At 44.2% G+C, this 26662-nt stretch overlaps 1 protein-coding gene across 3 annotated transcripts in view; it reads right to left on the reverse strand.

The window, feature by feature from the left end:
• Positions 1-26462, reverse strand: part of Zfp1 (ZFP1 zinc finger protein) — a 38645-nt gene extending 12183 nt beyond the window's left edge. Inside the window, exons 1-2 of one of the 3 annotated variants that reach the window (XM_052166308.1) lie at positions 26307-26462; positions 6601-6657 (exon numbers count right to left, since the gene is read on the reverse strand). In XM_052166308.1, the coding sequence (XP_052022268.1) occupies positions 6601-6615 (15 nt within the window). In that variant the 5' untranslated portion in view covers positions 6616-6657; positions 26307-26462. Of the gene's footprint in view, positions 1-4138; positions 4693-5783; positions 5856-6600; positions 6658-26306 lie in introns of those variants that run through there. The other 2 variants (XM_052166309.1, XM_052166306.1) reach the window with 2 other exon arrangements.
• Between the last annotated feature and the right edge of the window lie 200 nt (positions 26463-26662).

The raw sequence follows: 26662 nt of genomic DNA on the forward strand, positions 1-26662 counted from the left end.
ACTCAGAGATCCGCCTGCGTCTGCCACCTGAGTGCTGTACCAGCTTTTTTTTTTTTTTTTTTTTTTTTTTTTTTTTTTTTAAGCAGCTGTACAAATGGAAAATCTCATAACAAATGAAAGAAAGGCTACATTAGATCATGGCAAAGGGGATCTCAGCCTGTGAACCGATTTCTGTACTTGAATCAGTTTGCAGACCAGAAGACCATGGATGAAGGACCTTGATAAAATACCTAAAAATGATGTTACTCTTAGCCTTTCTCTAGTCCCTCCCCAGAGGGACCTATGGCCTTTTACAAAGGGAACTCTACAGTGGGGTTAGGAAGCAATCAGATTATCTGGGTCTATTGGTGGATACTTGTGGATCCATGTACAGCAGTCTGTGGCCTGGTTGAGCAAGGCTTACTCTGAAAACCCAGTAGAACATTCTACACGGGACGGAACCGTGAGCCATGCTCCCAGACTCCTGGTTTCTCAACTCCATAACCCACGGCCACCGTTCTGGCTGGACTCCATCCACCCCCACAGTCGCCTGGCCACAGCCAGGTTTTCCCTGCTCCACGGTTACCTGGCTGTTGCCAGGTGACCCAGCCCACTATTAAAGGAGGGTTCTTGCCCCTCCTCGCTCTCTCTTGCCTCTCTCTCATCTTTCTCTCGTCCTTGTCCTTGTGTCCCTGTCTCCTCTCTTTCCACGGTCATGGCCAGCTCTCACCCCTCTCTCTTGTCTTTCTTTCTTTACTTCTCTATCTCCTCTTCTCTTCCTACTCTTCTATAATAAAGCATTGACCTGTCTCTTATCAAAACCCACCGCATGAGAACGAGGAGCAGGCCTCAGTGTTTCCAGCCACCAGGAAAGGCCCGGCCCCTTCTCAGTCAGGCTGCTACCGGTACCCGGGGCCATGCCTTCTGGGCAAAGATCTCCCCGCTAGCCAGGCTGCGTCTCGCTCTACAGGTACTCGGGATCCTGCCGTCCCCATCCCAGTGCGGCGTGCAGGCCTAGCCAGTTTTCCCTTAGTGGGCCCTGCCTGCCAGTGTTCCGGGCTGCATGAACCTCCCACGCCCCCCACCCCCAGCTTTTTTCCCCACAGATACTGACTCTTGCTGATTTCGGAAACCCCCCAAACATCGCTGTCCTCCAATTAAAGTAGGAGTAGGAGCATATGGAGGTCAGATGATTCACAGAGTTTTGGTTGAAGTCCAACTGGGTCCCCAAACTCATCCTCTGGCTATTTTCCTAGCTCCAGAATGTATAACTGGGATACATATACTTAGAAGTTGACCGGATTCTCACAATGGTTCCCAGACCTGTGCACTGAGGGCTGTTATGGTTTGAAAGGCTAACTGGAAACCTTTATAGAACTGCCTCTGTTAGGGAAACTAGTGAATCAAAACCAGTAGCACCTCCCTGGAGGGACTGCATACATGAGTGCCACCATTAAGGACCTGAAAGATGCAGGGTGGTGTTCCTACCACCAGGTGTGGTGTCCTTGAGCAGATTAACACATCTCCTAGCACATGGTTTGCAATTATTGGTCTAGTAAATGCCCTTTTTTCTCAGCATCTGTCCATAAGACCACCAGAAATAATTTCTTTTCAGCTGGATTTCCCGACCCCGAATCAGGAGTTTCTCTGTGTAACCCGACTGTCCTGAAAATTGCTCTGGAGACCAGGCTGGTCTTAAACTCACACCCAGCTGCCTCTGCCTTCAAAAAGTGGAGATTAGAATGTGCCACCATGCTTGGCCTTAAGCTTTCAATTGGATCTTGATCATCTATTCCACAAAATATTGGTTCACCATGTTGATGACATCATGCTGATTGGACAGAGTGAACAGAAGGTACCACTTCAGACTTGTTGGTAACACATATGCACATCAGAGACAGAAAATAAATCCAACTATAATTCAAGGGCCTTCTACCTCGGTGAAATTGTTGGGAGTCCAGTGGTGTGGGGCATGCCGACATTCATTCTAAGGTAAGGGGTAAGTTACTGCAGTGCCCTTCCCACCTCCAAGAAAGGCACAGTGTTTAGTGGGTCTGTGGATCCTGTAGACAGCATATTCCTCACTTGGGTGGATTACTCCCACCCATATATCAGGTCACTCAGAAAGCTGCTAGCTTTGTATGAGGCCTGGACAGAAGGCCCTTCAACAGTTCCAGGCTGCTCTACCACTTGGACCATATGATCCAGCAGACCTGATGGTACTTGAGGTGCCAGTGACAGACAGGGATGCTGTTTGGAGCCTTTGGCAGTCCCCTGTAGGTGAATCACAGAGAAACCTTTGGGATTTTGGAGCAAGGCATTATCTGCAGACAACTATTATTTTGAGAGACAGATGTTGGTCTGCAATTGGCCTTAGAACAGAATGATTCCCAGCACTCTGGGAGGCAGATTTCTGAGTTCGAGGCCAGCCTGGTCTACAGAGTAAGTTTCAGGACAGCCAGGGCGATTCAGAGAAACCCTGTCTTGAAAAAACCAAATCCCCCCCCCAAAAAAAGAACAGAATGACTGATAAGGGGACACCAAGTTACGATGTGACCTGAGCACTGCCTGTCATGAGCTGGGCGCTATCTGATGCACCACGCCATCATAGGGCAGGCACAGCAGCAATCCATGCTCAAAGGAAGTGGTGTATACACAGTCAGGTCTGAGCAGGTCCTGAATGCACGAACAAGGTTCTCGAAGCTGTCCACATGCCTATGGCTTCACTCTCATTACAGTGCTGTCTACTGCCAGGCACGCCACCTGTTGGCTCACGACGTGTGCCCTATGATTGGCTGACTGATGAAGACTAGGGCCTGGTTTACTGATGGCTCTGCATGTTATGCAGGCACCACCCAGAAGTGAACAGCTGCAGCATTACAACCCCCCCGGGACCACCCTGAAAGACAGCAGTGAAGGCAAATTGTCACAGTAGGCAGAACTTCAGGCAGTACACATCATCATACATTTTGTTTGAGAAGAACAATGGCCAGATGTGTGATTGTTCACTGAAATGGGCTAGATAGCCAATGGACTGGCTGGATGGCAGAGACTTCTAAAGAGCATGGTCGAAGAACTGGTGAGAAAGAAAACTGGGAAAGATGTGGATTGACCTCTCCAAATGGGTAAAGGATGTGAAGATTTTTGTGTTCCATGTAAATGCCCATCAAAAGGTAACTTCAGGGCTGGAGAGATGGCTCAGCAGTTAAGAGCACCAACTGCTCTTCCAGAGGTCCTGAGTTCAAATCCCAGCAACCACGTGGTGGCTCACAACCATCCATAACAAGATGCCCTCTTCTGGGGTGTCTGAAGTGTACTTGCATATAATAAATAAATCTTTTTAAAAAAAAAGGTGACTTCAGCAGAGGAGGTATTCAATAGCCAAGCAGTCAGAATGACCTGTCCTGTGGACAGTCAGCCTCTTTCCCCAGCCATCCCTGTTGTTCCCCAATGGACACATGAACAAAGTGGCTACAGTGCATACCTCAACAACACGGAATTCCACTCCTAAGGTTGATCTGGCTACAGCTGCTGCTGAATACCAGATCTTCCCACAGCAGAGATCAATATATTGAGCCCCAGATATGGTACCATTCATTACGTGGGGTGACGAGTTAGTGACCTGGTGAAGGATCGACTACACTGAACTACTTCCTCTGTGAAAAGGACAATGCTTTGAATGGGTATTTAGTTAGTCTGGTTATAGATTTACCCTTTCCTGCACATAAGGCTTTTGCCAAAACCACCATCTGTGCACGTACAGAATGCCTTATCCACCATCATGGTATTCCACACAGTAGTGTTTCTGACTAAGGAACTCACTTCATAGCCAAAGACGCATGACAATGGGCCCATGACTTGCAATCCACTGACCTTACCATGTTCCCCACCATCCTGAAGCAGCTAGCCTGATAGAAAGATGGAATGGCCTTTGAAGACACCGTTAAAATGACAATTAGGTGGCAGCACCATGGAGGGTTAGAGCAGGGTTCTCCTGAAGACAATATATGCTTTGAATCAGTGTCCAAGATATGCTATGTTTTTTTCCCAAAGCCAAGATCCATAGGTCCAGGAATCAAGGGGTAGAAGATGGAATAATTCCACTTACTAACACACTTAGTGACCCACTAGGAGTTTTTTTGCTTCCTGTTCCTCTGACCTTAAGTTCTGTTGGCATAGAAGTTTTGGTTCCAGATGGGGGAAGTGCTCTTGCAGTGAGACACAACAAATATCTCACTCAGCTGAAGCAGACTTCCTCCTGAAGGCTTCTAATGCCAGAAACCAGCAGACTACGAAAGAAGTGACAGTGTTAGGAGAGGTGACGAGTTCAGATTACTAAAAAGAGATTTGGATTGCCCCTCCCAATGGAGGTAAGAAAGATTAGATCTGGAGTGTAGAAGATCCTTTAGGGCCTCTCTTGTTGCTACCATGTCCTATGATGAAAGTCAATGGGAAACTATACCAGCCTAACCCAGGCAGGATGACAAAGGGAACATTCCCCTCAGGAATCAAAATATGAGTCACTCTTCCAGGAAGAGGGCCATGACCTGCTAGCTGAGGGTGGAGGAAATACAACTGATCAGCTGAGGAAAGCAGTGATAAATACCAGATAAGGCCACATGACCAGTTGCAGAAAGGATTTTGATTGACTTGAGTGTTTCTTGTTTTGTTAAGAATGCGTTTTTGTTTTCTTTCCTTATTTTTTTTAAAGATTTATTTATTTATTATATGTAAGTACACTGTAGCTGTCTTCAGACACTCCAGAAGAAGGTGTCAGAACTCATTACGGATGGTTGTGAGCCATCACGTGGTTGCTGGGATTTGAACTCAGGACCTTCGGGAGAGCAGTCAGTGCTCTTAACCGCTGAGCCATCTCTCCAGCCCCTTCTTTTTTTTTTTTTTACTATGCAATGTAACAGCAATTATCAGTGATTAAGGTAGAGAAACTAAAATAATGTCCCTCAAGAGACTCTGCCACCTATATGAAAATTTATAAATGTGTTGGCAGTGTACCAGAGATAGTTCTATCGTGTTAGGCATAATTATGACCTGGTATTTGTTTTCATTTGGAAATTAAGCATAAGGACAAATGATTGTGTGTCAAGTTGACATAGAGTGGACCACCATGCCTAGCTAAAATTAGAAAATGTAAAGTAGCCAAGTACAGTGGCACACATCTTTAGTTCCAGCACTTGGGAGGCGAGGCAGAGGCAGGATCTGCTCTGTTGAGTTTGAAGACAGTCTGCTCTACATGGCTAGCTCCAGGATGGCTGGGCTACAAGTCTCAAAAAAAAAAAAAAAGTATTTACCATGTATGAATAATTCTTAAAACTCAACTAAACAAACCACCTGACTAAAAAATAAGCAGTAGATCTGGTCACTTCACACATAGGAAGGTGGGAGCATGTCAGAGAATTGAATATTGTAACAAGATCCTGCTATGTATTCACCAAAGTGAACAAATCTAGAATCCTGGCCATGCCAAATGCTGGTGAGGATATGGGAGCACATTCTCACTAATTGGTTCTGGGAATGCAAAGTGGTATAGTCACTTGGAAGTTAGTTTAATAGTTTCTTACAAAATTGGGCATGTTTTTACTGTGTGGTTCAGTTGAAAACTTAAGCTTCTACAAAAACCTGTACATTAACTGTCAAAACTTGGAAGCAACTAAGATGTCTTTAGAACTGACTAATATGCTTGGACTGGGGATACAGCTCAGTTAGTAGAATGTTTGCTAACCTAACATAGACAAAACCCAGGTTCCATCCCCAGCACAGCGTGGACCAGGGACAGTGACACATACCTGTAATCCCAGGTCCCTGGAGAGAGGTAGATCAGAAACTCAGGGTCATCATCTAAATCAGTGGTTCTCAACCTGGGGGGTGGGGTCACAACCTCAGAAAGGATGGTGGGTCGAATGACTCACAGGGTTGCCCAAGGCCACAGATATTTACATAATTTTTACATTAATAACTTACATGCAGTAGAAAAAAGTTATGGAGTAGCAACAAAAATAATTTTATGTTTGGGGGTCACTACAAGATTTGGAACTGTGTGTACAGCAGTAGTAGGGGGCTAGAGAGATGGGTCAGAGGTTGAGAGCACTGACTAAACTTCCAGAGGTCCTGAATTCAATTCCCAGCATCCAGATGGTGGCTCACAACCATCTATATATAGTGGGATCTGGCATCCTCCTCTGGTGTACAAGCATATATACAGGGAGAACACTGTACATAATCAATGTTTTTAGGGAGGTTATGAATGACTGCTCTAAACACATAATTCGAGAGTTGCCTGTACTTTGCTGTCAGCCCCTTAAAACCTGAGGGACTCCCCCCAAAATGTCAAGGACAGATGGAGTTGTCACTGACCATGGAGTGAGACTTCGAGAAAGCTTTAGCAATCCTCTGTCTCCACCCTTCAGAGCACTCGAGATGCTGGTGTGGGGTGAATCCCTGTGACCCACAGTGAGGTGCTCAGGCCTGTGCAAGGGCTTTCATCCACTGAGCCCGGCTTTCTAGCCCTGATCTAACTCATCACACTTTCTAGTTCAGTTTCTATAAATATAACATTCCAAGAGTGAAATGAAAGAACAAATGAGTGCTATGCAGACAACTCACCTGGGACCCCATCATGCTCTGGGTTGGGGGTGAAGGCACAGATGCACAAAGGCACAACTAGAAGAAAAGAAAAGGAACCTTGTTATTATGGATCTGACCTACATGATACCTACAATGGTCTGTTCAGACTACTACACACCCCTGAAAAATAGCCACATGCTGGCAATGCCTGCTTTCAACCAAATGTGATGATATACACACACAAAGGCAGGAATAAGACATCCCATCTGGGCTGGAGAGATGGCTCAGTGGTTAAGAGCACTGACTGCTCTTACAGAGGACCTGAGTTCAATTCCCAGCAACCACATGGTGGTTCCCAATCATCTGTAATGAAATCCAACGCCCTCTTCTGGTGTGTCTGAAGACAGCAACGGCATACTCATATACATAAAATAAATAGATCTTTAAAAAAAAAAAAAAAGACATCCCATCTGATGCCAGGTGATAGTGGCACATGCTCAGGAGGCAGGCAGAGATCTTTGTGAGTTCGATCGAGGCCAGCCTGGTCTACAGACTGAGTTCCAGGACAGCCAGGGGTACACAGAGAAATCCTGTCTTGTTTTGTTTAAAAAAAAAAAAAAAAAAAAGACAGCCTATGATCAAGAGACAAAACAGAACCCAGAACCCCCAACTCCTGAGGCTGCTGTTAGTAATTAAAAGCAACTATTATTCCAACACTAGTCTTTAATGTAAAAGGCAAATATGAATGAAGAAATAAGGAACTTCAAAGACAAAAATTGCAAAGACAGAAATTACAAGAAAAAAAAGGAAGAATGCTAAGGGCTTGGAGTGCAGATCTGTGGCTGTCAAGGTCTGGCTATGAGGTAACCCCCGAAAGGCTCAGGAACCAAAGGCCCCCAGCCCCCACCCCAATATCAATCACTGGCTCAGGAGGGCTGCCCCTTCACCCATAGATTATCCCCAGTGGACTTTCCTGATGGCATTAGTGGAAAATAGTGGGTGGGACTTAGGAAGCAGGTTAGAAGATAAACCGTGTCTCTGGCCCCTTCCTGTCTTCCTGCTTCCTGGTTGCCAGGAGGTGAGAAGAGATAAGCAGACTCTACCACCCATCTCACTGTGATAGTCAGTGTTACCAGAGATTTAAAAGATGGGCTCAAGAGGGCATTTCTTGAAACCAGGAGCCACAATAAATCCTCTTTTGACCTGTTTTTCTCAGGCATTTGCCACTGTAACAAAACACTAACTGAAAGAATCCTTTTGTTGTTGTTGTTGTTTGTTTTTTTTTTTTTTTTTTTTTTGAGACAGGGTTTTTTCTCTGTGTAGCCCTGGCTGTCCTGGAACTCACTCTGCAGACCAGGCTGGCCTCGAACTCAGAAATCCACCTGCCTCTGCCTCCCGAGTGCTGGGATCAAAGGTGTGCACCACCCTGCCTGGGAAACTGAAAGAATTCTTAGCATGCTTGACCTGATAGGATCCTTAAACCAGCTCCCAGCAAGGAATTAAGTGAGAATAACTAAGAAAGAGCTACTAAAGCAATTAAGAGAGAGTTCCCACCCTAACAAGCTCCTTTTATTTACTTTTTGAGATAGAATCTCAGCATCTAGCCTAGGCTAACCTCAAACACAAGATCCTCCTGCCTCAGCCTACCAAGTGCTGGAATGGTAGGAATGAGATACAATACCAGAAGCCCTGGCTAAATGCGTTCAGTTAATGACCTTAGCTCATTCCCACCCCAGTTCCCACCCTAACCTTGAGTGCTGTGGAGTGAGAGAGTGCAAGCGGAAGGTGGGAGCAGAGGCTGATCCAGGAAACACGGAGAAAAATCACCATCACCAATAAAACTAACCAAACCAGCCAAGAAAAAGGGAATGCAGCTGGGTGTGGGGGTGTGGTAGTACTTGACAGGCTACGGCAGGATCAACAGCCTGGCTACGGGGCAAGACCGTGCCCAACCAAACAAAATTCTAAAATGAAGCAACGAAGACACAGATTAACAATATCTAGAATGATCCAGGACACTTTATTATAGTTGTTGTATATTATTTTCCACCCCCTTTGGGTACTAGAGAGGTGGCTTAAGAACATTCACTGCTCTTCCAGAGGACCATAGTTCAATTCCCAGCACCCACATGGCAGATGACAATTGTAACTCCAGTTCCAGGAGATTCCTCAGATGACAGGCACACAGTGATGCTCAGACATACACGCAGACAAAACACCTGTCACATAAACTTTATCTATTTTCTTTATGATAAAAAAAAAACAAAAAACAAAACGGAGGGGTGAACGGACACTCAAGGATTAAGAGCATTTCCTGCTCCTCCACAGAGAGGACTGGAGTTCAGTTCCCATCACCCACGCCAGACTTTCAACTCCAGGGGATATGATGCCTTCTGGCTTCCACAGGTACCAGCACACATGGAGGATACAAACAAGACAAACTCATATATAAATGAAAACAACAAAAGTTAATATTAAATAAAGGACATGGGCTTCCTAACCACAGGCTACACCTACTTGAACACCAGGTGGGCCAGCTCTCTGCTCCCTCAGGCAGATACCCTCTGCCTAATCACAGGCCACACCCACCAGATGACTAGGTAGGCTGCCCTCTACCCAGCCTGCCTACCCTGCCCAAGGACCTCACCTACACTCTTGGTTCCCTTGGTCTACCCACACACAGAAGACTGGCGAGGCCACCTACCCTATCCCTCTGCCCTCCTGGCCATAGCCCTGCTCTGTAGGCAGTCAACTCTCTCCTGGACCAGAAGTCACGCAGACCGTCGGAATTCCAGCCCGTCTCAGGCAGAGACCCTTTGTTCAACAAGAGACCAGGCCAACCACTAGAAGTTCCAGTCCCCAACCTGGGGAGAGGCTCCCTGCTCAACCACAGGTCACACAGGCCAGAAGACCAGAGAGAAACAGAATCCAAAAAATTCCAGCACGGCTGAAGCACAAGACAAAGACCTTAAAACCAACTTTATGAAGATGATAGAGGTCCTTAAAGAAACAAGGAACCCCTTAAAGAGAGCCAAGAAAAACAAACAGTTAAAAAGTGTTCAAGACCTGAAAACAGAAGTAGAAGCAACAAATGAAACACAAACTGGGGGAACTCCAGAAACGGAAAGTCTAGGTAAGTGAGCATGAACCACAGATGCAAGCGTCACCAACAGAAGATATGAGACAGAAGAGAGAATCTCAGGCACTGAGGATACAAAGAAGAAACAGATACATCAGTCCAAAAAAAAAAAAAAGTTAAATCTAAAAATTCCTAAAACAAAACATCCAGGAAATCTAGGACACTATAAAAAGACTAAGCCTAAGAATAATAGGTATAGAAGGAGACGAAACCCAGCTCAAAAGCCCAGAAAATATTTTCAACAAAATCATAGAAAATTTTACTAACCTAAAGAAGGAGATGCCTCCTATAAATATACAAGAAGCATTCAGAACACCAGATAGAGGGGCTGGAGAGATGGCTCAGAGTTAAGGGCACCGACTGCTCTTCTGGGGGTCATGAGTTCAAATCCCAGCAACTACATGGTGGCTCACAACCATCTGTAAAGAGATCTGATGCCCTCTTCTGTTGTGCCTGAAGACAGCTACAGTGTACTTATATGTAATAAATAAATAAATCTATCCTTAAAAAAATAAACACCAGATAGCTGGGGCTGCCCCATAATAAACACCAGATAACTGGGGCTGCCCCGTAATAACCAAGATGCCAAACATACAAAACAAAGAAAAACTATTAGATAATCCCAGCACTTGGGACGCAGAAGCAGGCGAAGTTCTGAGTTCGAGGCCAGCCTGGTCTACAGAGTGAGTTCCAGGACAGCCAGGGCTACACAGAGAAACCATGTCTTGAAACCAAAAAAAAAAAAAAAAAAAAAAAAAAAGGGCTGCAAGGGGAAAAGAACAAGTAACATATAAAGGCAGACCTAGACACAATCCCTCTCGCCCTTCCTTTCTAACTTGGGCCTAACAGAATGGCTCCCACAAAGAAGGATGTCGAGAAAAAGGGCCATTCTGCCATCAGTGAAGCGGAGACCCAAGAACATGCTAACAATATTCACAGGCGCATCCGCCAAGCCGGCTTCAAGAAGCACACCCCTTGGACAAAGAAATTCGGACGTTTGCCATGAAGGAAATGGGGACACCAGATGTGCGCACTGACACCAGGCTCAATAAAGCTGTCTGGGCCAAGGGAGTAAGGAGTGTTCCGTATTGCATCCAAGTGCGCTTGTCCAGAAAATGTAATGAGGATGAGGATTCACCAAGCAAGTTCTACACATTGGTAACTTAGGTGCCTGTTACCACATTCAAAAATCTACAGTCAATGTGGATGAGAACTAACCTGCTGACTGTCAAAGTTGCAGAACTGCATGTCCTGCAGACTCTAAGAGACCAAATGCTAGCCCAGACTACTATATCCAACAAAACTTTCAACTACCATAATTATGAGAAAACATTTCATAATAAGGTCAAATTTAAACGATACCTATCTACAAATCCAACCCTACATAGGATAGTAGAAAGAAAACTCCAACCCAAGGAACTAAACTATATCCATGATAATATACACCAGCAAAAGCAAAAGAAGGGAAGCACACACACCCAACAAAGTTACTACCACCAACAAAGTAACAGGAATTAACAGTCATTGGTCAGTGACAGCTCTCAGTTCCCCAATAAAAAACAGAGACTAACAGAATGGCTGCAAAAACAGGGTCCCTCCTTCTGCTGCACACAATAAACACACCTTAAAATCAAGCATAGACCTCAGAGTACAGGGGTGGAAAAAGATTTTCCTAACAAATGAACCCAAGAAGTAAGCTGGTGTAGCCATTTTTTAAAAAGATTTATTTATGAATTATATGTAAGTACACTGTAGCTGTCTTCAGACACTCCAGAAGAGGGCATCAGATCTCATTACAGATGGCTGTGAGCCACCATGTGGTTGCTGGGAATTAAACTCAGGACCTTCAGAGGAGCATTCAGTGCTCTTAACTGCTGAGCCATCTCTCCAGCCCCTGGTGTAGCCATTCTACTATCTAACAAAATAGACTTCCACCCAAAATTAATCAAAAGACAAGGAAGGACACTACATACTCAAAAGCAAAAATCCACCAAAATGGCATGCCAATTCTTAACATTTATGTCCCAAACACAAAGGCCTCTGCTGGGAAAGGCACATGGGTGTGATGCAGACTGCTCTCCTATGGCAAGGCCTGAGCATTAGGTCCCCACACAGCAAGGACCTGTGGGCATATTCATGCAGCATCTTCTGTCCTTTCCTGAGGGGACGTTTGGGCCACCTTTGCCTTGTGTTTGCATTCTTGGCTTTACTTTCACTTTGTCTGTGACAGATGCTTCCCCAGAATCAGAAAAAGACAGCTGGTACTGTGAGTCATTCTTATTTGTCTCTGAGCATCATGGGAGTGGAACAGATCACTACTCCTGTTGGTTAATAATGGTGATGTGGTTAACACAAGACCCTGGCCTGGGCTCATCAGCTAAAGTTCAGATGTTTTCTTCTGATGAGAACTTAGTTCTGACAACAATCTGCCCACTGATTTGTCCAAACAACAGCAAGATGGTTATTAAAAGGTTAGAAAGGTCTTACTGGATCATTGGTTCCAAGACTTAATAGGAATGTTAAGAGGAGAGCCAAGCAAGGTCCAGTAACTGACTCAGTCACTCATCTGCTGAAAGCCTTGTGTATTAGGAGAATTAGATCTCCTGATTAGGATATAGGGAGATGCTTAGTGCCAATAATTAAATCAGGATTCCCTGGGTATGTAGTCTATCACTTCTCTGTACTGTAACCGCAATTGCTACCATCCACAGTCACTTGGTTAGTACCAGTGTGCTGGGTTAGATATTAACTGGTCACTTGGTTAGTACCAGTGTGCTGGGTTAGATATTAACTGGTCACTTGGTTAGTACCAGTGTGCTGGGTTAGATATTAACTGGTCACTTGGTTAGTACCAGTGTGCTGGGTTAGATATTAACTGGTCACTTGGTTAGTACCAGTGTGCTGGGTTAGATATTAACTGGTCACTTGGTTAGTACCAGTGTGCTGGGTTAGATATTAACTGGTCACTTGGTTAGTACCAGTGTGCTGGGTTAGATATTAACTGCTTGTTGAAGCATGTTTCTTCTTCCTTGGTACATATTATGGATTAGCAGGAAACCGTGGAGACTAAGAAAAAGAAGGAAGGGAAAAGTAGAGTGTGCACATTGTTAGACATAGGAAGTTCTTCCAGGAGACTGTACGTGAGAAAATGAGAAAATGAATGTAAATAAATAAAGGGGGCCAGAGGTGTCTCAGTGCTGGAGTGTGTGAGCTGCACTTGTTGGTCCAAGTCTTCTTTCGCCCATTCCACACAACCTCCTTCAGGTTCTGAACCCCACTGGGCTGGACCATGGTATAATGGTGTCCACATTTGTAAAAGACACAACAGTAAAGTTTAAATCACACACTGACCTCACACATGGAGCGGGAGACTTCAATACCCCAATCTTACCAAAGGACAGGTTATCCAAACAAAACTAAACAGAGAAACACTGGAGCTAACATGTTATAAGCCTAATAGACTTGACAGATATCTACAGAACATTTCATCCAAACACACACAAAACATACCTTAACACCTCATGGAGCTTTCTCCAAAACTGACCACACATTCTGTCACTGAGCAAGTATCACAGACACAAGAAAATTAAAATAGCTGATTGCATCTATCAGACCACCATAGATTAAAGTTGGCTTTCAACAATAACAGAAACAATAAAAAACCTACAAACTCATGGAAACTGAATGACTACTGAGGCAGAAATAAAAAAGAAGTTAAAGACTTCCTAGAATTCAATGAAAATGATTGCACAATATACACAATCTTAAACCAGAGCTAAGAGGAAAGCTCATAATACTAATTGCCTTCATAAAGAAATTAGTGAGATCTCATACTGGAGACTTAACAATAGACAACAGGGAATAATTAAACTGAGGTCTAAAATCAATGAAATAGAAACAAAGAACCAATGATACAAAGAGTTGGTTCTTTAAGAAAATCAAAAACAAAAAAAAAAAAAAAGGGACAAACCCTTATCCAAACTAATTAAAAGGTATAGGGAGATTATCCAAATTAACAAACCCAGAAATGAAAAGGCAGACATAACAACAAATACTGAGGAAATCCAAAGAATCATTAGGTCATATTTTAAAAACCTGTATTCCACAAAGTTGGAAAATCTTTAAGAAATAAATAATTTTCTTTTTTTTCTTTTTTAAGATCTACTTATTATATGTAAGTATACTGTAGCTGTCTTCAGATCTTGTTACGGATGGTTGTGAGCCACCATGTGGTTCCTGGGATTTGAACTCAGGACCTTCAGAAGAGCAGTCAGTGCTCTTAACCGCTAAGCCATCTCTCCATCCCAATAATTTTCTTGATAGATACCTCTTGCCAAAGTTAAACCAAGATCAGATAAACAACTTAAATAGATCCATCACCCCTAAGTAAATAGAAGCAGCCATTAAAAGTCTCCCAACCAAAAGAAGTCCAAGGCCAGACAGTTTTAGCAAATTCCACCAGACTTTCAAAGAAGAGTTAACAGCAATATGCCTCAAATTATTCCACAAAATAGAAACAGAAGGAATACTGTCAAATTCATTTTATGAGGCCAGTCACCCTGATACCTAAACCATACTAAGATTCACCAAAGAAAGAGAATTACAGACTGATTTCCCTTATGAACACAGATGGAAGAAAAATAAAAATAAAAACAACTCAACAAAATACTTGCAAATCTAATCCAAGAACACATCAAAAAGGTTATCCACCATGATCAAGTAGGCTTTATTCTAGAGATGCAGGAATATGGAAATCAGTCAATATAATCCACCATAAAAACAAACTGAAAGAAAAAAAAGGTCATTTCATTAGATCCCAAAAAAGTCTTTGAGAAAATTCAACACCCCTTTATGATGAGTCTTGGAGAGATTGGGGATACAAGGGACATTACTAAATATAATAAAGGAAATTTACAACAAGCCTATAGTGAACATCAAATTAAGTGGAGAGAATACTCGAGGCAATTTCATTAAAATCAGGAACAAGACAAGACTAATCACTCACTCACCCACTCACTCACTATTCACCCATTCAATATAGTACCTGAAATTCTAGCTAGAGCAGTAAAAAAACTGAAGGCGATCAAGGGGCAACAGGAAGAAGTCAATGCATCACTGTTTGCAGATGATACATAAACAACCCCAAAAATTCTACCAGGGAATTCTTAAGCTGATAAGGACCTTTAGTGAAGTAGCTGAATGCAGGATTAATTTTAAAAAATCACCAGCCCTTTTATACACAAATGACAAATGGACTGAGGAAAAAATCAGGGAAACTTCACCCTTCACAATAGCCACAGACAATATAAAACATCTTGGGGCAACTCTATCCAAGCAAGTAAAAGATTTCAAGTAAAAAACTTCAAGTCTTTGAAGAACGAAACTGTAAAAGATATCAGAAGATAGAAAGAGCTCCCATGCTCATGGATTGATAGAATTAACATAGTAAAAATGGCCATCCTACCAAAAGCAATATATAGATTCAAGGAAATCCCCACCAAAATGCCAACTCAATTCATTTTGTTTTGTTTTGTTTTGTTTTGAGACAGATTAGCCCTGGCTATCCTGTAAACCAGGCTGGCCTTGAACTCACAAATATCCACCTGCCTCTTTAATCCGGGTCCTGAAGCCTTCACACAAGTACCTTGGTTTTGCACTAACAACAGGAACCTAAATTTTAGCTGGTAAGAGTATTGGTTGCTTTTCTCACTGTTGTGACTACCTGACAAAAGTAACTTAAAGAAAGGTTTACTTGGGCTCACATTTTGAATATAGCCCATCATGACATTACCTAGAACCAAAACCCCACCTACCCCTCTCTCTTCTGCCCAGCTACAGGCTGTCAGCATCTTTATTCAACCAATAGTTTTAAATTAAGGAGCAAGGTTTACTTGGTGTACAGGTAGATTTTCTGGGGCAACCAGGGCCTCAGCAATTTAGCATTACAATACACAGCAAAAGAGCATACCTCAGCAGTCTAGTGGACAGTATTAATTATTACAAGTCTGCCACTTGTCAACCCAGCAAACACATTTTAAGCCACACCTTCTGACTCTTGTCCCTACAGGCTCATGGCCATTTCACGATACAAAACACATTCATTCAATATACCTTCAGAAGTCCCCATTAAAATCAAACAAACAAATAAACAAATAAAAAAACAGTTCTAACCCTGTTCAAAGTATAAACTGAAGCTGGGTGTGGTGGCACACACCTTTAATCACAGCACTCTGGAGGCAGAGGCAGGTGGATTCCCGAGTTTGAGGTTAGCCATGTCTATAGAGTGAGTTCCAGGACAGTCTGGTCTACACAGAGAAATTGTATAGAAAAAACAAAAAACAAATCCACAGGTTCCATACTTCTAATACACAGTGCATGGGCAAACCTCTATTCTATTTTTGTTTGTTTGTTGGATTTTTTTTCCCCCCCGAGACCGGGTTTCTCTGTATAGCCCTGGCTGTCCTGGAACTCACTCTGTGGACCAGGCTGGCTGGAAACTCGGAAATCTGCCTGCCTCTGCCTCCCAGAGTGCTGGGATTACAGGTGTGTGCCACCACCGCCCGGCTAAGGCAAACCTCTATTCTAAAAGGGAGGAATGGGTTATTTACAAGAAAAGATTATGCCAAAGCCAGATTCAAACCCAGGGGGAAAATACCAAATCCCAAGCTGAAATGACCAGCCACCCATTTCCTAGGGCTTAAATACCATGTAAGGCCAAGTCAAGAGTGCAGACCTGTTGTTTCTTGTTTTGTTTTGCTTTATTTTATTTTATTTTATTCTTTCCTTTTCCCTTTCTTTCTTTCTTTCTTTCTTTCTTTCTTTCTTTCTTTCTTTCTTTCTTTCTTTCTTTCTTTCTTTCTTTCTTTCTTTCTTTCTTTCTTTTTCTTTTTAAATACCTTGCATGTTCCAACTGCAAAAACCATGACTCAGGGCTAGGGTTAGCCTTCATATCTAAGGTTGTACAGGGTGTAAGTGGAGCCTTGGGGTTAACTGGAAACTTCACTGTATATCACCCCTACCTGTTTTCTTCCTCCAGTTCAGGACAGGTAGAAAGACTCAATCAGACCTTAAAGAAGACCTTAACTAAACCACACAGACTGCCTAGACTGGGCAGCACTCCTCCCTTTGCTCTTCTAAGAGTCAGAAATACTCCCTACATCAAGGAGTGACTCCTCATGAAATTATGTATGGAAGACCTCCTCCAATGTGCCCTAGACTGAAGTCCAAGTTAGTTGAAAAAATATCTAACCAACACTTACTCCAGTCTGTTCAGGTAATACGAAACACCAAGGACAGTGTTTCCCCAGTTGAGAGCTGGTATGCCCTTGCCCACTGTCCTGCAAGGTTCCAGCCTGGTGAACCAGTCAGGGCTAAATGGCATCAAGTGGACTCTCTGACTCCCCCCTAAGGGTCCTAATACCATGTTATCACCTGGTCAACCAATGGCTGTCAAGGTTGATGGAATTCACTCCTGGATTCATCATTCCCACCCGGGGGCGGGGCCGGAGGAAGAAGACCCCTTGGAGACCCACTGATAGAGAGGCTCACTAAAGTTAAGACTGGCCAAGTCTTGATTCTTTTCTGTTGGGATTTCAAGTCCCTGTCTAGGCCCAACTATTATCAGCTTAAGGTTTATGACTAAGAAGTACTGAACACTCAAAGCAGGTTCCATCACAACCAGGGTACTCAACATACCCTAATGAGTCATCTAGCTTTAAGACAGATCTCTACACATTATGAGCTGGATAGGAAACTATAGGGCCAGTCCCTCAATGTCCTGGCCCCAGGAGCTGGAACTACTTGGTATAGTTGTAGAGATTTGGAATTTGAAAGGTCTTTATGGGGATCATCTTTTTATGCATGTCCTATGAATCAAACTGTGAGCAAAATGGTATCGCTGTAAAAAACTGGGGTGTGAGACTTGGTCTTCCTGGTCCCAACACAATGATCCTTATATCTCCATTACCATAGAGGCCGACAGAACTTACAAGGCTACCAGCTATTGTAAGCCTGTAACCATAACCTTAAAAACTTGGGATATATTCCCTCCAGGAGACATCTAAAGTAAAGCATAGAACTGGGTGTCAGAAAATATCAGACAGGCCGAGACCTGGGAACTGAGTTTACTATCCAAAGACAGCCCTTTAGGGTCCCTAATCCAAATAAGGAGATCTTCATCCACTTGTTACCTACACTAAAACTAGAGTCTGTGTCCCTGGCAACCCCAGAACCAGAAGTTTTGAAGGTTAGACTCCTGTTTCACAACAGACATGTGTTGAACAAGGACTTGAAGAACCCCACTGAACAAGGACTTGAAGAACCCCTATTTGACACCCTGATGGCTACCTTTGCTTAACTTAAATGTGATTCATCCACAAGTTAGGAAAGATTGCTGGCTTTGCTGACATTTAAGACCCCCTTATTATAAGGGGATAGCAACTTTAGTCACTCTTGGACCCAACACACCAACATCCAACAGATTCCTTCACACCAGATGGACAAAAACTGCCTGTGCTGCACTCATGCTTCCCTCACACTAGAGGATGTGCAAGGAACGGAACCTGCCTCACTGATCTGCGCCCCTGGACAGGCCAAGCTTGCTGAAACGCCCCACTACTACTTGGTTTACACGCACCTTTGGTATCACCCCTTGCCTATCTGCTGTTGGAGATGGGTTCTAAGGCTTTGATTCGATTGGGAATCTGTGTGTCCAGACGCTGAAGGTCGTTGTCTCCAACTGGTTTTTGATCGACCAATAAAGATGCCAACAGCCAATGGCTGGGCACAGGACGGGACCCTTTGAGTTGCGCAGGCAGGACACAGAGAGGAACAGAATCGTCGTGACTCAAAGAGTAGAAGGATGGGACGCAGAAGCAACAGGAGATAAAGCAACCAGCCATGTGAGATTTCAGGTAAATGGCTGCTGGCCACTTCCCCGACTGGACCTGGGGTAGCAAGGGAAGGTTTAGGAATGCCCAGACCTTGAGGTAGCCAAGTTATCTAATGTGTGTATGTCTTTCATTCACTGATACAAAGATAGCTTCTGGGCACAAAGTAGCGTATCAAAAACTCCTGCTACAGTCTGTTCATCATTTTTCTTACCCCACACAAAGATAAAGACCTGGGACACCTGCATTTCACAATCCAACAACTAGAGATCCAGACAGACTCTTCAGCTGAAGTAACCCTACAGAACAGAAGAAGATTAGATTTGCTATTTTACAGAGAAGGGGACTTTGCATGGCTCTGGGAGAAATTTATTGTTTCTATGTTAATCACTCTGGAGTCATCAGGGATGCTTTAGCCAAGGTTAAACAAAATCTAACATAAAGAGAGCTAAAAAGGGCTCAGCAGCTAAGAGCACTGGCTGCTCTTCCGAAGGTCCTGAGTTCAAATCCCAGCAACCATGTGGTGGCTCACAACCATCTGTAATGAGATCTGATGCCCTCTTCTAGTGTGTCTGAAGACAACTACAGTGTACTTAGATATAATAGTAAATACATCTTTAAAAAAGAGAGAAAGAGAGAGAGAGAGCTAGAAAGTTGGTTCTAGAATTGGTTTCAAAACATGTTTAATTGGTCTCCCAGGCTAAAAACCCTATTTATGGCCCTTGCTGGTCCCTGACTCTTCTGTTTCTACTGCTCCTCATAGGGCATATAGCCAATGCCCTTATTAACCTCATTCAAGAACGAACAGGATCTATTAAACGTATGGTCATGAGAACACAATATAACCCTTTGTATACGGAAGATAACCAATGATTTGATCTGCTTACATAAAAATGAGGTGTGGGGGCTGAAAGGAGAAGCTAGGCAGAGTGTCGCCCTCTTCAGACAGCACCCATTTGCTAGGGCTTGAATATCATTTAAGGTCAAGCCAGGGGCGCAGATGTGTTCTGTTTCTTTTCTCCCCCAACTCCTTCCATGTTCCAACCACAAAAACCATGACTCATTTTTTATTCCCTGTTCCCAGAAACCTATTATTAAGAACCCTTTCCTGTAATATTAGATGGCCCACCTGCTTATGGTTTTGATTTGTCTTACACATGTTGAGTGTGGATTTTGAACTTATAACCTGTTCAACCAGAAGCGTGGGGGTGGCAGTAACAGCTCTCAAGTCCGTGCTGCATCCCTAGATGGTCAGTTTGTTGTTCGAATCAATAAAGTTGCTCTGGTTAAGAAACCTTGGTGTGTCCTGGGTGTTGGGTTTTTGCCAGACCCCACAACATGTCCAGCATCTGAGACTTGCGATGAAACCATCCAGGCTCCAAGCGCACTCCTACCCCTGCAGTTCTGCCACCTGCAGCTCATGCAGCCCCTCTCTTGGACCGGCTCAACTCCAAGCATACAACTTTCATCAGCTGTAGTCCCTCAGTCCAGTCATCTCCACCATCCTGGGATCTTCACTGCAACTTACACTTCACCTTTGTGTGCAGGAGGTGCAGTAAAGAAGCTGCCAACTGCACCATTATTAGGGGGAAAGTTTTTATTGTACATAAGAGAGAAAATACGCAGAGGCATCTGGAGGAGTCCAGAGCAGAGAAAAAGATTAACAGACTGGACATGGGCAGGGCTATCTGTGGGAGAAGAAGGAACAGCAAGGATAGAGAACAGAGAGAGCATAATGAGAACAGCAGAGGCAGGGGGATCCTGCCATCATAAAGAGAAGAGAGATCTGAGGTCACAGAGGTAGAACTCACAAACACGGAGGGCTGGTTGCACATATCCATTCACAAATAAAACTCGGCTTGGACACCTAGACATGGCCCAGTGCCGCACCTGAGCACTAACACTCCTCCCAGCACTGCGTCTGGGAGGAGGGAAGCCTGGAAAGGTGAGGAGGGCTAGGGCACTAACATGGACGCGCAGCATATAACAGGTACTTGTGATTCTGAGGGGCCTGGAGGCCAACGGCTTTGATAAGCTGATAGGTGCCACAGGTAGCCATATGTCCCTTCTGCCTTAGGTAGGAGAAATTACTTCTGGTATAATGACAAAACTTGCCTCCAGCTGGGCCAAACTTGAGTCAGCCTGCCAGCCTTCCAAGCTTACCTGGAGGAAACACCTCCCCAGGAGGTGGTTTTCAAACAGGGGACTCCTTCAGTGGCACCCTCAATTTAGGTGCTCTCCTTTTAAGTGAATGTGCTTTGTAATAAACTGGAACCTTCACTTAGGGAGGGACTTTGCTCCTAGAGCACTTTTCCTATTGTCTCAGTGCAGCACAGGTCCTCTTTAAATGATGCTAATCTCTAACTATTGTAGCTCTTTTCTCAGCATCTGCCTTAGAGCCTACAACTTTAAATTCCCTCCCTTTCCCACCAAACCACACAGCTCCCCCACCCCCACCCCAGCACCCTGCTCGCTGTCTCTCACAGTACTCTGGGATAAGAGCAGCAAGCAGTGACCTTGATATAGTCTGCATGCCATCTAGGTTCCATCAATTGTTGGAAGTTGAAACCAGGTCTCTGGAAGAGCAGCCAGTGTCTTAATCACTAATTCCCCTTTTCTGTCCCCATCCTGACTTCAGATGTCCACCACACAAATTAGTCCATTACTGTTAAGTTCAGTCTCACTTAAATTCTTAGGACAGAAAGCAACCCAGTTCTCGGCCAGAATAGGATATAAATAGCCCAATTTCAGAGAAGTTCTTGCTTCCCTCTGAAACCTTAGTAGCTATCTGCCTTCACTATCAGTGTTTCTCTTCCTTTCTCTCTAAGATTTATTTTTATTTTTTGCATATGTGTGTAGGTCTATGAGTGTATACCATCTATGTATGGGTGCCTGAAGAGGCCAGAAGAGGATGTTGGATTCCCTGGAGCTGGGGCTACAGGTGGTTGCGGGTCACCCAACATGGTGGCTAAAAATTGAACTGTATCCTCAGCAAAAGCAGGAGACATGCTGAACTGCTGAACCATCTCTCCGGCTCCTTACATTTCTCTTGGTGTTATGGTCTTTACTCCCAGCAGAATGGCTACATCCCTGTAGGGGTTTTCTAACCCAAAGTTCCAAACTCTTCCACATCCCTCCCAGAAACCAACTCCAAAGACCTAAGAACCACATGATCCAGTTTTTCTTTTTCTTTTTTGGTTTTGGTTTTTTTCCCCGAGACAGGGTTTATCTATATAGCCCTAGCTGTCCTGGAACTCACTCTGTAAATCAGGCTGGCCTCGAACTCAGAAATCCACCTGCCTCTGCCTCCCAGAATGCTGGGACTAGAGGCGTGCACCACCACCACCCTGCTGCAGTTTTTCTTACTTAAGGGTGAAGCATCAAAGCTCATGCCTGACAGCCCTCCAAAGATAAAGGAAGATTAACACAGCATCATACCCAGCCATGACACTCCTGACACCACCCTAAAAACCTGCCAATCTTAAAGTATGCTACCTTTCTCCTTGGGGCAGAAAAGGCAGAATGTGGAAGGAGTGCAACCACTGACCTCACGGCCCCTGGAGCACGGCTATCTCTCCTGCCCTAATGGACTTCTACAGCTTGAGCAAGTAAGGATTCACCAAGTGTGGGTCTGTGCTGCTACACGCCCATGTGTAGATCTGGAAAGAAGGGTTACTAATGGCCAACCGCTCCCCCATGGAACTAAGGATCTGACATTATCATGCTAGAAGCACTGATGCTATGACTCACTTGTAACATCACTAAAAAGACAGCTCCTTTACCAGCAAGGGAAATAAATACCTGGGCAGAGAAGGGCACCAAGTGGGCAGCAGAGACAGCTAAACTGGATAAAATACCAAAAATACAGACCAGTCTTCGAGGCACCATAACTCTGATCAAAACAAGTGGTTCTTAAAAGATAAAATACAAATGGCCAAAGGAAAAATGGTCAGCCTCACAGGCCATCATAGATACACAAATCAAAACTACACTGAGATTCCACTACACCCTAGTGAGAATGGCAGTCATTAAAAACAAACACATAGCCGGGGTGGCAGTGACACACGCCTGTAATCCCAGCATTTGGGAGGCAGAGACAAGCAGATTTCTGAGTTCAAGGCTAGCCTGGTCTACAGAGTGAGTTCCAGGACAGCCAGGGTTACACAGAGAAACCCTGTCTCAAAAAACCAAAACCAAAACCAACCAAACAAACACATAAAACCAAGAAATACTGGCAAGAACGTAGACAAATGGGACCACCCACTGCCCGTGGGAATGCATTAGTCCAGCCACTGTGGAGGTCGGTATAGAGGTTTGACTAATAACTCCAGAGACTAATGATAGATCTTCCATATGATTCAGCTACACAATTCCCAGATTTTTATCTAAAGATTCCCATATCAGAGAGACTTGAGCCTTAATATGTTTGTTTGTTTTTTCAGCATTGCTCACATACAGCTATGGAACCAACACAGGCGTGAAACATTAGAGGAATGGATAAAGAAAACATGGCATGCACCACAGAATTCTTAATTCTTCATGTGCATGTGGAGGTCAGAGAACAACTTTCAGGAGTCAGTCCTCCAGGTCTCTCCTCCTACTAAATGGGTTCCAGGGCTCAAACTCAGATTTTCAGTATTGGCTGAAGTGCCTTTACCCACTGAGCCTAACTAACCCCATAATGGAATTTTTTCAGCAATAAAGAAGAAGGGCGTTATGTCATTTGCAGGAAATGGGATGCAACTGGATATAATCATATTAAACAAATTCCTCTCAAAAAGAAACATATTTTCTGGTTTGTGGTTCCTAAATTTTTATATAGATACCTATAATCATGTATAAAAATAAAACTAGGTCAAGGCCAGCCTGGTCTACAGAGTGAGTTCCAGGACAGCCAGGGTTACACAGAGAAACCCTGTCTCGAAAAAAAACCAAAAAAAGAAAAAAAAGAAAAGCAAGCAAGCAAGCAAGCAAGCAAGCAAGCTAGGCAGATAAAGGGACTAGCAGAAAGGAGGATTAGGCAGAAGCAACAGTACAATATATAATGCGAGGTCCAACATGGCTGTGTAAGGGCGGCGTGACAGAGTTCCTGCCTCTGGGGCACCACCTGGCTGTGGATCCCGCGTGCTGATGGTTACAGTTGCCCTGAAGCTGATCTGCTGTCTCTTTATTTTCCTTTAATTTCTCTTTCTGGGGAATATACCTCCCCCATTACTCAGAGCTAATCACTCCACAGTAGATAAAAGAGATGTGGTTCACAGGAATGGGGGTGGATGGTCATGGGGCTGTGGGGGACAAGGGACAAAAAAGCCTTCTGCTTGGACCTTAAGGCCACAGAAAAGATCTAAACAATCTAACTACAGAGGCCATAAAAACCTAGATGGTCCTTTGTACAAACCACTCATTATGTGTCTTGGCCTTAAACTTGGAATTATATGAGGAGACACAAGTACCCTCTGGTCCAATGATTGCTGCATTAATTAGCCAAGGCAAACTTGGGTATATCAAGGACAGAGAGTTAAAGTGGTCTCAAGAAGAAAAGGCATGGATAGGAAAAGAAGAAGGAATCAGTTATAAACAAGCAAACGATAGATGGGTTTATCTTATAGGAGGAAGGCTTCTGTATGAACCAGAATGGGAGCTGGAGAGATGGCTCAGCAGTTAAGAGCACTGGCTGCTTTTCCAGAGCTCCTGAGTTCAATTTCCAGCAACCACATGGTGGCTCACAACCATCTGTAATGGGACCCAGTGCCCTCTTCTGATGTCTGAAGAGAGCAACGGTGTACTCATATACATTAAATAAATAAATTTACTATTGTTGTTGTTGTTATTATTATTATTATTAATTATTTGGTTCTTTGAGACAGAGTTTCTTTGTATAGCCCTGACTGTCCTGGAACTCACTCTGTAGACTGCTAGCCTTAAACTCAGAAATCTACCTAGTCTCTGTCTCCCAAGTGCTGGGATTAAAGGCATGCGCCACCACTACCCAGCTAATAAATCTTTAAAAAAAGAAAAAGTAAAAGAAAAAGAAATAGTATTAGAAGGTGAGTGTGGTTTAATGGGAAAGGACAGCGGGCTAGTGGACTAACGTTTATGGAGAGATTGTTGATCTCCTTATCCTAGTAATCCATGACCTCATGTCCAAGATCAACAATCTCTCCATAAAGATGAGAGATGATTCTCTCCAATACAGATGAGAGAATAAAAAGATGACATACAAGCAAATAAAAAGTTAGTACTTTGTTCTCCTTGCTACCTGAAGGACTGTAGAGGCCAATGCCTAGAGAGATATCAGAAAGAGCTAGCTGCTTTACCTGCAGACATTTTAAAACTTTATAAGAAATCATTTTAACAGCCGGGCTTGGTGGCGCACGCCTGTAATCCCAGCACTAGGGAGGCAGAGGCAGGCAGATTTCTGAGTTCAAGGCCAGCCCGGTCTACAGAGTGAGTTCCAGGACAGCCAGGGCTACACAGAGAAACCCTGTCTTGAAAAAAACCAAAAAAAAAAAAAAAAAAAAAAAAAAAAAAAAAAAATTCATTTTAACCTCAGTAGTCTGTCACCTTTCTGTTCTCATATGAAAATAGCCACTGTAGGGACTGCTGTACCAGGAAACCAAAAGCTATGCCCAGCTGCTCGTGAAGAACAGACTGTGTTCAAGCAATGAGGAAATATGTAAGAAACCGAAAGAGAGCTATGCCTTGCTGCCTGTGAAAAGCACACTGTGTTTAAGCGATAAGGAAATGTACTTTTGTTTTATGTCTAGTTTTTTATTTCAAAGAATCGGGGATGGGGGTAATGATTCGGGATAATTGGAATTTATGTAACCATGGATTTTTTTTTTTTTTTTTTTTTTTTTTTAGAAAATGATTAACAGTGGTAAAAAGATCTAACGAATGTAACTTTAGTAAATAAAAGACTGGGCTCAGTTTCTCTGACCAGATCGAACAACAAGAGAACACAAGAACTGACAACTTGCATCCACTATTGACACAGATATTATTGAATTAGCACCACCACCACTCACTCCTTTCTCAGGACCATCCTCACGCTGAGGCGGGACCTCGGCAATATATGTGTATGAAAACTTAAAAAAAAAAAATAAGCAAAAAGCACAACTCTAATCAGGAAAATAAGACGCAAAGCTGGACGTGTACAGATTTAAAATTAAAGGCCAGCCTGGGCTACATGGCAAGTTCTAGGTGTACCCAAGCTACCCAGAAAAGCCAGTCTTAGAAAAAAAGAAAAGAAAAATCTGTTCCCGCTGTGCTCAAACCGGAAGTAACGGGACAGACGTGATAATTCCGTGACAATGTAACTGAAAACACCAGGCACCAAGAACCAAGGTTGTTTCAGGAGCCCGCAAAGCCACCATGGGGGCGGGGCTAGTCAAGTGAGCCCCGCCCTCACACCCTCGCGGAGGGTCAAGCGCGCGCCCGCCAGGCTTCCGGACTCGCTCCGGCGCGGCCTGAGCCCCGCGACGGCGGGCAGTGGCGCTTCTCCCGACAAAGGGAGACTGGAGCCCGGGGGTTCCTCCTCCGAACCACACACGCGCCGACCGGGAGCAGCCCACAGGGATAGACTCCCAAAAGAACTGGAGGCCCGACCCTACGCCCAGGGGTCGCCGCAGCCCTCAAGGCGCCGAAGTTGGGGCTCTCACCCCGGCGCAGACGCGACCCTCCTCCCAGGCCCGCGCACCCCGGCCTTGCAGACATACCTGGGTGGGTTTAGCTTCCACTCACGGTTCCAGGTCACAAGGCTCGCGGAGAAGGGGGCTCTGTCACCCACTCGCGACTGCAAGTGGGGGAAGGGCGACCGCTAGCGCTTTTGCGCAAGCGTGTAGCTTGTGAAGCAGGCGGCAGTTCCCAGAGTCGCGCTGTGACGCGAATTTTAGAACTACAATTCCCATATGCCTCTGAGCCGCGCTGCTAGGAACCCTGGGAAGCCTACGTATTGATAGTTGGGTAGGGACCGTTTTTCCAAGTTAACAGAGTCTGGGATGTGTTGTGGTCTCAGAGATGGCTGTGCGTACAGTCCCTTTCCTCTTCCTGTGCTATTAAAAACCTGGATTTG

This window comes from Apodemus sylvaticus, chromosome 21 (genome assembly GCF_947179515.1).
Source record: "Apodemus sylvaticus chromosome 21, mApoSyl1.1, whole genome shotgun sequence".
NCBI classification, from domain to species: Eukaryota; Metazoa; Chordata; class Mammalia; order Rodentia; family Muridae; genus Apodemus; species Apodemus sylvaticus.